The sequence below is a fragment of the Gastrolobium bilobum genome, unplaced genomic scaffold (assembly GCF_033153095.1).
Source record: "Gastrolobium bilobum isolate Gb01-03AN ecotype WA unplaced genomic scaffold, APGP_CSIRO_Gbil_v1 utg6309, whole genome shotgun sequence".
Classification (NCBI taxonomy): Eukaryota; Viridiplantae; Streptophyta; class Magnoliopsida; order Fabales; family Fabaceae; genus Gastrolobium; species Gastrolobium bilobum.
The window spans coordinates 488653-499528 of record NW_026899052.1 but is presented as its reverse complement, the minus strand read 5'-3'; the positions used below and the strand labels follow the sequence as shown (position 1 = coordinate 499528).

General features: G+C 32.2%; 1 protein-coding gene across 1 annotated transcript; it reads left to right on the top strand.

The window, feature by feature from the left end:
- Positions 1-5265: 5265 nt before the first annotated feature.
- On the top strand, positions 5266-5673 carry LOC133286606 (PAMP-induced secreted peptide 2-like). Its single transcript, XM_061484039.1, has one exon. The coding sequence runs from the start codon at positions 5266-5268 to the stop codon at positions 5671-5673; it is 408 nt and encodes a 135-aa protein (XP_061340023.1).
- Positions 5674-10876: the final 5203 nt, after the last annotated feature.

The window sequence follows — 10876 nt, the reverse complement described above, 5'->3', positions numbered from 1 at the left end:
CAAGAACTCTTCTTGAATGTGTAAAACTTCTTAATCTGACCCAAAATGTGTTTTTAAAGGCAAAGAATTCGTGTCCTAGGTGGATACTTCAAGTGGACCTAAGTTGGGTCTTTCGGGGCGCTTGAGCTCGTTGTGGGGCGCTTAAGCCTCCTAATTTACGAATGCAGAATTAACGTTCGCGCTTAAGCTTGCTTGGGTGCGCTTAAGCCTGCTGAGAATTGCATGGAAAATTAACGTGGCGCGCTTAAGCGTGCTCTTCGAGTCTGAACTTTCTTCTAGGCTCGCGCTTAAGCCCTGAGTTGAGGGCTTAAGCGCCCAGAGGCAGAGGCTATTTGCATATTTAGGAGGCTTTAGCTTCGAAATGGGGGCTTAAGTCTCCTCTCTAACAACTTGATAATTTTAATAAGATCTTCAATTCTTCTTGTTTTGATCTTCATCTTTCATATCTGCAATTTTTCCTCCTTTTATCTTCAAATTCCTTCAAAATAGCAAATGTATATCATTTAATTAATAATTCATAAAGTTCATGATTATTATATTAAAACCCTGGTTTTTGACTTGTTCAACTTGATAATTTATATTAATTTAGTCTATAAAACAAGATAAACTAAATGTTTATCAATAAATCAAATCGAAATGGGAATACTAATTACTAAGCAAGTTGAATAGTATATTATCAACATTTTAAATATAAAGTATTAATTAGAATATATCATTGTGGATTATTTAAATTCTTTTATATCCATATATTCTAATATATTATTGAAAATTCTTTATTGAATATTTGATAAATTATATCATTTGCTCCTAAAATAACAATGAATGTTTGACAATAATCTTTATTATTGATTTAAAGATTTTTTAGTATAGTATTATGTCAAACATTGGAAAAACCATATTTTTCACATCCTTAAAGTGAGTGAAAATAATTATAATTTTAAACCTATTGGTTCAAAGCTATTGCCTGAAGCAAATGCCAAAATTTATGAAAGACTCTAGCTATTTTGAGAGCTATGAGCGCAACCAATAATATAACCCTTGAGAGGGGGTGGTTGAAAATCCAACATTGGGTAAAATTATGAAAAAAAATAAGTCAAACAAAAGTGGCTAATGAAAATGAATATGGCAAATTAAATAAAGGCAAGAATGATGAATTTTACGCTATTAAAAATATGTATACGCCTACATTATATACATCCCGGAAGGATTGTTTATATTAATGAATTTTATGAATTTAATTTGAAGGCTCCAGAAGAGCTTGTATTATGTTACCTTGAGAAGCAACCGAGGAATGTGATAAGATCAAGCAATCAAGGAATGTGATAAAATCTCCCGGCAGGAGAATGTCAATGAAATAATATTTCTTCATCATTTATATGATGATCTCAAAGTGAAATTTTTATGGCAAAAGGATTCATTAGATCCAATAGAATTTTGACCATTTTATGTATCATTCTTTAAAGTGAATGCAATATAATTACATAATTATGAATGTGGTCATGGGCATGTCTACAACAATGTTTGCAATATCTTTAGAAGAGTTGTTTATTTAGATGAATCAATTTGATGAATTATTCATCCAATGCCCAAAATGATTATGAACCTAAAGTTCACTAGCTCAAATGCTTTTAAGCATGTTCTCCTCTTGAACTTGTATGTGGATTTGAACATGATGTTTCCCATCTACGCATTTTTTTTTTTTTGGTTGCATAATATATGTCCTGTGTCATTTGAAGAATTGTGAGTTTGTGAAACTCAATACAAAATCAAGTATTTGGAGCCCATGATGGGCGAATTGTTTAATACACAATTCACTTGTTAAATAGAGACATTTCCCGTCATTAAGGGGAGAAAGCCAGAATCTTGATGAACCCCGAGAAATTCTTTTGAATGAAAACCAAATGAATTATTATAATGGTCCACGTATAAGTATAATTGAACTTGAAGTTTAAAATATCATTAGCTTGCAATCATTAGCAAGGAAAATGCCATATATATTTACTAATCACAAAAGAGTGACTAAGTCTCATATCACTACATAAAATGAGCCACATGTTGTGGAGAATTTAATGACACGAAATTTATTTGAGTCTAGACAATACCGGAAGCATGAATGAGACTAATGACATAAATCCGCGAAAAATAAAAATAAGTCACTCATTGCGCCTCCTGAAGAGGTTAATCCTGAAGAAAGCAAACCCGGTGAAATAAATGTAGCGCTGCTAATTGCAACAAATCCCGGGCATACAGAACGGTCAAATCTGGATGTCATGGGAAACGACGAAGATCAGATTTGGTTGATAATGATATAAAATTTGTAATACACTATAATGATAAGGGAGAAAATATGATAATATTATCTGTCGTCGGCGACATTTTTGCCTTCTCAGTAACTCTTGTTGTCTCAAGAGAAAATCTAGATCTAGAATCAAAATCATTCAAGAATACCAGAAGCATTCATATGTGAATGAATGAAATGAGACAATTAAGTAAGAATAAGGGTTTTCGCAGATACCCTACATCAATTATGATGTTTATTCTCCTAAAATGAGTTATATTACGTTCCGTTACTCGATCAGTATGGCAACTGGTATGCATCTTGAGATGCATTTAATGGACGTCGTGACTGCAGGGTCACTTGACGATAATACTTATATGAATATCCCTGAAGGATTCTCCATACCCTATATGAAAAAAATGAAATTAGCAGCATGTTTAGTATCGAGCTGCAAAGATCACTGTATGGTGGTCTCAAACATATTATTGTCTCGGCCTGCAGATCGAGCATATTTCAAAAAATGGTTATTTCACCAGTGTTAATATATTAGTGACCAAATGATGGTCCGTTCACTATAAACGAATATAGATCCATTTAAACCAAAAGAAATTAACGAGAAGATATTAGGACCTGAAGTTCCTAATCTCAAGCGTCATGAGGAACTCTATTATACTCTACTAATATTAATCATATTTTTGAGGATCTGTCCATGATATGGAGATTTTACATTGGTGAAATATTTTGGTGTCGACTATATAATCACAGATGAGAGATGCATCTCTCTGTGGAAGTACTACAATGTTATGGAAGACTGTAAAGTTAAGCTTAGTCACTATTTCCTTGATAGATTATCAAGGGGAGAAGATTTATTACTGTGCTTCCTTGATGGAGCCCTGAAAGTTTATTACTGTACTCTTTTCCTTTGCTAAGGTTTTTTTTTTCCAACGGGTTTTTCTTAGCCAAAGATTTTTAATGAGGCAGTTTAATGTCATGTACTCTTTTTCCTTCGCTAGGTTTTTTCCACTGGGTTTTCTAGCAAGGTTTTAACGAGGCATGAATATTAGCGCAATGATGTCCATGAAATGTTATAAATGGACATAATTATAATTTACTATATGAGAATATTAAGAGATTTCCATTATGGATAGTTGTAACTGTTACTCCACTGCCTTAGTTCCAGTAGTAGCTATCTGGCTTAATTGAGGGGGAGTTATACGCATTGTACTCTTTTTTCCTTTACCAAATTTTTATCCCACTGGAATTTTCTTGGAAAAGTTTCTAACGAGGCAATCTATGTTAGCGTATAACAAAAGTTTGTATATTAAGTTTGTATATTAATATTGTACTCTTTTCCTTCGCTAAGCTTTTATCCCACTGAATTTTTTCTTAGTAAGGTTTTAATGAGGCATATTCAAAGTGTTTAGTCATCCAAGGAGGAGTGTTGTAAAATATGGATGACGTTACCGTTGGCAGTAACCGTACAATTATGGATGACGATACCGTTAGCAGTAACGGTGTAATTATTTCTCATTCATGATTATGTAACCACCGCACTGATGGATTATTACTCCCTTTATTCATGGTTGTAATCTTATATATTGACATTGTTTATATTGGAGTATACAGTTGAATGAGAATTAGATTTCTGCCCTACTTCTTATTGTTTTCTCTCTTCCATTTCTCCCTTTATTTTATAACACTTTAAACTAATTTATGAACCAAATCAATTTTTAAAACTGATTCGGTTCAATATAAAAATTTGAACCGAAGCAAACGGTACACGCCTACCGGGTCTATTCAGTCAGAAACATGAGTCAAGAAACAACTATACTGGCTCTTGTCTTCAAAAAACTTAGCCACTTCTCTAATCTCTATTAAGTAATCTACAGATAGGTTATAGACGACTATTTGACTGGTCGCAATGGTATATGCGAACGCAGTCCCCCCTCCCCCTCCTTTTTCAACACATTTATTCACATTCTTTTACATGAAATTATTGCTCTTCTCACATGAAAATTATCTCATCACTTTTTTTTTTAATAGATGGTGAATTTATTACATCATGTGTCTATGATACGAGATATTTATCTCTAGTAACATAAGAGAAATAGAACTCTTCTTTTATTCCACTCACTTATTCTGCAGACAGAATATGGAGTTTTTTTTTTATTAAATTCAAACTTTATTTAAAACAAAGATGGTTATATATATATATATTTTTTCTTCAAAGGATAGTTATTTTAGTTAAGACTGTTATTTTTTATTTAAAATTTAAATTGAAAAAAAAATCCACCCACTGTCCCCCATAATTTTTATTGTTTATCTCTTTTTTCTCATTTAAAATGATACAATTTTGTGTCCTTTAAAAAGACAAACACCGAACCTATATTTATTTTCATTGCTTTATCTTAAATAATTAAATTTATATTAAAAAATTCCAACGGACTATTTTCGTTTGGGTCTTTAAAATAGTCTTGGTCTTCCACTTCAAGCAGCTCATACAAACTTTCGGACGACTCCAAAGCCGTGGGCACCAAGAAAAAACCTACTCACTTGAGTTTTAATTATTTACTAACTTACTCAACTTGGACCCGTAATTCTTCCATTTTTTAATTCGTTCTTGCTCATTTCTCTTGAATAACAATATTGTTATATATGCACTTTTTTCCCCAAATTAAAATCCAAATTGACTATCAGAAATAAGAACCTCCGAAGTTGTTTCCTACACGAGAAAATCATATACTCACGTTGTTTGAAGTTTGAATACAAAAAAAGTACATGTTTCAAGTCTCCTTCCACAATTGAATATGCACACTAGGATACATTTTAGTCAAACACAAAATGCTACCACCCAAGCTATAAAAAGGACACCATATATCCCCATACTACACACGTATCATACACAATCTTCTTCCTCCTTCTCTCTCTTTGAGATTCCTAAAGTTTGCATAGCTAGTCTCTGATTGCCCTTTCAACGTTTAAAAAAGATGACAAGCACCATTCTCAAAACTCAGGGCTTCTTAGTTCTATTCCTAATGCTGAACTCTGCTTTCATGGTCCTAGAAGCCCGTCCACTGAGTATCTTGGAGACAAGAAATTCAGCCACAAGGAGGGATTTTGTGGACTTCTTTGATTGGTTATCTCTGGGAGCAATAAAACAATCTGGGCCAAGCCCTGGGCAGGGACACAAGTTCACCAACACTGAGACCCTTGGTGGGATTAAGAACTCGGGTCCAAGTTCCGGAGGGGCGGGTCACAAATTTACCAACACTGAAATCCTTGGAGGGATTAAGAACTCGGGTCCAAGTTCCGGAGGAGAGGGTCACAAATTTACCAACACTATGACCCTTGGTGGAATTAAGGACGCAGGTCCAAGCCCTGGCCAAGGACACTAGCATGTTCCCGGCCCTCACACCATTCATCTATAGTTAGCAAGGAAATTTCAGATTATTTAATTCCTTCATTTCATTTTTGTATTCTTTTTTCACTTGCCTATTCATACTGTAATAGTCCAATTGATATACCATATAGTAAAGTAAGTTCATAGTAACTACGGTGGGTGAATGTACTATATATAGATTAAACTTCACTTTTTCACAACATTTTTTATAGAAACAATTGCACTTGCAATTTCAGGCCTTCCCCCAAAATGATGATTTTAGGATTTAAATCTTTATCATTGTAAGTGAAAAGTCGAAATCCATCATCACAGCAACCAATCACTGTTAATTTTTTGTGTGGACATTTTTGTTGTTGTTTAAGCTTAATTGTTTTGGACATTCTCAAAATAAAAGAAAAAAAATTGTTTGATGTTATGAAATAAATTTATGGATATTTCACCTTCCTACCTCTACATCTTCTTTATTAATAGTAGTGTAACCACGTGTACATACAGTATTGTTTATGGTTATTATTCATATACGGGATACTATTAATTACTGTTCATATGCAATTTATACGTGAATTACTATTTAGGACTATTCATGGGCACTATTGATACGCATTTTTAATATTTTTAGGGTATTAAAAATTAAGTTTAGTTCTTCAGTCACGTGTGCTAAGCAAAAGTGGCTAATGTGAGATGGAAAGAAATTAGCACTATGTGCTAAGCTAAAGTGGCTCATGTGAGATGGAAAGAAATTAGCACTATGTCCGTTTCAAAATATCAATTACTTTAAAGTATAAATTTTATTTTATTTTATCTGTTACTTTAAAAAAAATAAGAAAAAAGTTAATTTCTATTTTCAATTTTGTATATCTTCACTTAGTAATTGAAAAGTATTAATAGAGTAAGAATATAATAATAATTTCTAAAATCATAGATTTTTAATGAATTTTTAAATTTTGTATTAATATTAAATAACTAATATATATTAAAAGGGATATATTAAATACAGAAAACAAATTTCCACCAAAAAAACAAAAAATAAGTGGCTTCGCTTATTTATATTAGGGGGCAGTAATACTTATTATTATTTTAATTTTATTATTTTTATTACTTATTTGGCTATCGTTAAATTAATTTAAAATCAACAGTTGAATAAAGAAAAAATTAATTATAATTAATCCAAGATAATTAAACAAATAATAAGAATAATAAGACGAAAATTATAATAAACATAACTTTTCCGTTAATAAAATATGTACAAGTAGTATTATTTTAAAAAATTTATAAAAGTTTTAAGGAGAGAGGAATACAAAAAGTACGTGTCACTGCATACCCGTTTGACTTTGCTCTTTTGCGCTCTTGCCATGAAAAGTTCAAGACTTTTTTTTTTTTTTTTAATCTCAAATGTTCAAGACTTCGAAACAATGTAATACGGGGTTTATCCTGCTTATACAAAATATTTTTAAAATATTTTTATTTACTTTTTTTAGTGGGACAAATTTAAATATGTGTGTGTTGCAAAAACTCTCTTCTTATGTTGTATAAGAAGTATAAATCTCATATTATATAAAGGAAAAAGTTATACTTATTATAATTTTACTTTTATTATTCTTACCACCTATTTAGTTACCGTTAGATCAATTTAAAATTAATGACAGTTAATTTTGTTTTTCAACCATTGATTTCAAGTGATATATTAAATTAAAATTTGACATACCACTGTAATTTAAAAAATACATTTATATCAAATGATATATTATCATATTATTTAATAAAATTGATTTTATATGTAGTTATTAATATAATCAAATTTATTAAATAAGTTCTAATATAAAATTAAATAACGGTGTAAAAAAAACTTTATATTGATACTGTATCAAAGTTAAGCTTTATTTACTTTTTGTGAGATTTCATATATTTTAGAATACTCATCTATAAAAGTTACAGGGAAAATGATTATAAGAAGCCACTAGGAGTTATCTCGTGGTGAAGGTTTCGATAAATTATATTAGGTTATGGATTTAATTCTTATTTATATCAAAAAAACAATAATAATAAGAGATGATAAAAAATAATGGGCATGGAGGTGGCTTGGATAGAAGGCTTGAGAATCACATGGTTACAGTGATTCGTTAACAATGATAAACACACCCTGAAGAAAGGTTACGAAACTTAGAAATTCTTATGTTGCCTTGCTAACAGATATGTAAGTGTGCGTGCAAGTATACGTAACAACAAGTAATAAAGGGCGTATTTAAGATCCTACTATCGTTCCCACAAAGATCTTTGGCGTTTGTAACTTGACTAAAATTTTCAATTGCTAAAACTGAATCTAATCTAAAAAGTGAGTAAAAATAAAAACAAAGTAATCACAAGACTAAGTTAAAATATTACAGACCAGTGGCTCTATTTTTTTTTTATAATTTTCTGAATTTAAGAATTGATTTCATGAACTAAAGAGTGAAAAATGGAAAGATAGCAAATTAAACATTTGATTGAAAGAGATTTTATCTAAAGAAATTAGTAAACAGAATTATGAGTGAAATTTTAGAAATCAAATGAAAAGAAATCTGAGTTGTTGAAAAATAAGTTGTAAAAATAGGTTGTAAAAGCAGGTTGAGTTTCGGTTTCCTTTCCCAACAGCCACTGAATGAATGTTAATTACAAATTACTAAAAATTAACTCCCAAGTAATAGACCATTTCTTATTGATTTTAATCTCTTAATTAAAACCATTTTGTCCTAAACAAACATTTGCACATCTCTATGCTAAATGAAGCAAAGACCCTTATAGTTCCGGTCCAAAATTACATGGAGGTTGTTCTCATCTCTGAGTAACATCCCTTGAATGCTTTCACACTCAAGTCCATGTGCTTAACACAGTTCTGGACTTAGTTATCTTTCAATGACTAATTCCTAAAATAATATCTACCATCAGGCCTTAATAACAGAATATTTAATTGCAAGCACAGTATTAAACAACAGGGAATTAACTTTTAACAAAAGCAATTAACAAACATCCATATTGTGGTTCGGGTACCTACACCCAACCTAGAAAGATTTAGCTCCTATCCATAAGAATGGAGCTCAAAACAACAACGAAAATAAAACGTACTGAAACTTAAAATGCAGAAAAATAAAAGTACAGCACGAGTCCTAACAACCAGATTATCCTCAGTGCTATACCGACATGCTTAAAGCCTAATAAAACTTCAGTACAGTACCAAAAATAAAAACTAAAAATCTGAAGAAGAAGAATACAGAAAAATAAATGAGAACCCCCCTACACTCACTATTTCTTCTCCTTTTATAGATCTCCTCCTTTGCATGCACGAGCTTTTGCCTCACACATCAGCAGTCACCCACATGCTCCTTCTATCCGTGCGATCTCCTTGCAAGAGTCACAATCGTACACCAGAAATTCCTTTAGCCCACACGTCTAACAAACTCCAGCTCATCCATTTAGTTAAAGGTAGTGTTTAGCAATTTCTGTGTTTAGGAAATATGGCTAGGGTTGGATTGATTCATTTAAGGAACCGATGGTGAAGGCTAAGGTTCTATGGCTCTCAAAAACAAAGACCGGTGTGGCTTAGTGTATCGATTTGTTAAGAGGGATCAAGAAATAGAGGTGGGTTGGAAAATATGATGAGGGTTAGGGTTCGATCACAAGGTGAGTGCTAGGGTTCTGTGGTTCTCAATCTTTCTTTTACGCTTTGGGGTCTGTTTCTTACTTCCTATCTCTTTTTCCTTTTTTCTTCTTTGGGCTTATGGTTTTTCAAAGTGGAAGATCGGCCCACTTCTTTGTCTCTTTTTTTCTTTGCTTTCTTTTTCCTTTGTTTTTCTCTTTACTTTCTGGTTTCTTTCCACTTGGGCTTCTGAATTGCTCTTCAAACGTTCAGCCCATTCCTTGTTTTCTTTTCTTTGCGTGGACAGTGTCACAAATGGGCCTGAAAAATACAAGTACAAGCCCATTAGCTCTTAAATCAGAATAAATCAGCTCAATGTATTTGGGGCTAACATTATACACAGACTATTCTTTTCATTTACAATTTCATATTAAAATCCCATGTTCTAAGTCACATTTTATGGACTTATCACCTTACAAAAGACGATACGATGGATTCAAGCTCTATTGAGTAAACCTTGTAGAATTAAAATTTCCCACACACATAAAGAAGGAAATCAAATTGCTGATTGGCTAGCCAATAATGTTGAGTAATTGTTGACAGCAATTGGGACATTAATCTTTTTGAGAGCCCTTCACTCTAGGATTTGCAAAAACGAGCCAATCCGTCGAGTTGGCTCGTAACACGTCAAAAATGAGTCGGGTTGGATTGGCAAAAATGAGCTGCCAACCCGAGCCAACTCGACCCGAGCCAGCTCGTGAAAAAACGAGCCAACCCATAGGTCAAACGAGCCAGCTCGCGGGTTGAATTTTTTTTTAATAAAAAAATACAAAATACAATATACAGAAATGGACAAAACCCACACATGGTGTCATCATTTTTCTTCCTTCTCTAAACACAAGTCTCTAATCTTCTTACATCCCAGCCATTTTTATATTGTTAGGCTGTACTAGCTTTGTTTGGTTCAAATATCTTACCCACTCTTAGTAGCAAGTGGTTCTGATTGTTTTTTGATGTTGATGCAAATTTGTTGTGATAAAAATTCAAAAATAAAATATTTTGCTTTTATTTCTCATTTTGTAACCCTTTGTTTAAGCTGATGGAAGCCACATAACTGATGCATTAATACTACAGGGTCATTTAAATAGGCTGAAAACGAGTCAACCTGCGAGCAATTTTCGAGCCAACCCGCGAGCAAATTTTCAAGCCAACTCGCGAGCTATTTTTTCAAGCCAACTCACGAGCCAACCCTAACCTGACTCGGATCAGGTCGGGTTGAGTTTTCTAACTCATTTTTTTTTTCGAACCAACCGTAACCCAACTCATTTTTTTCGGATTGAATGCGGGTTGACATGTTTTGCCAACCCTACTCCGCAGGATTGTAGAGTTAGTTTGTAGTTAAGTTGCTTTATTTCCTTGTACTTAAAAAAAAGTAAGAAAAAAAGAAATTACTTTTATTCAAGGTAAAGATATCTAAATTTAATAATTTATATTAAAAATTAAATAAATAACTATTATATTATAAAATTAGTAAGATTGTTAGTTTGTTGATGTCAGATAACATGTGGATTTTTTAATTTGTGAT

What these genes read in the sequence shown, in the direction of transcription:
- LOC133286606 (XM_061484039.1), top strand. Translation starts at nt 5,266, where the DNA reads ATGACAAGCACCATTCTCAAAACTCAGGGCTTCTTAGTTCTATTCCTA.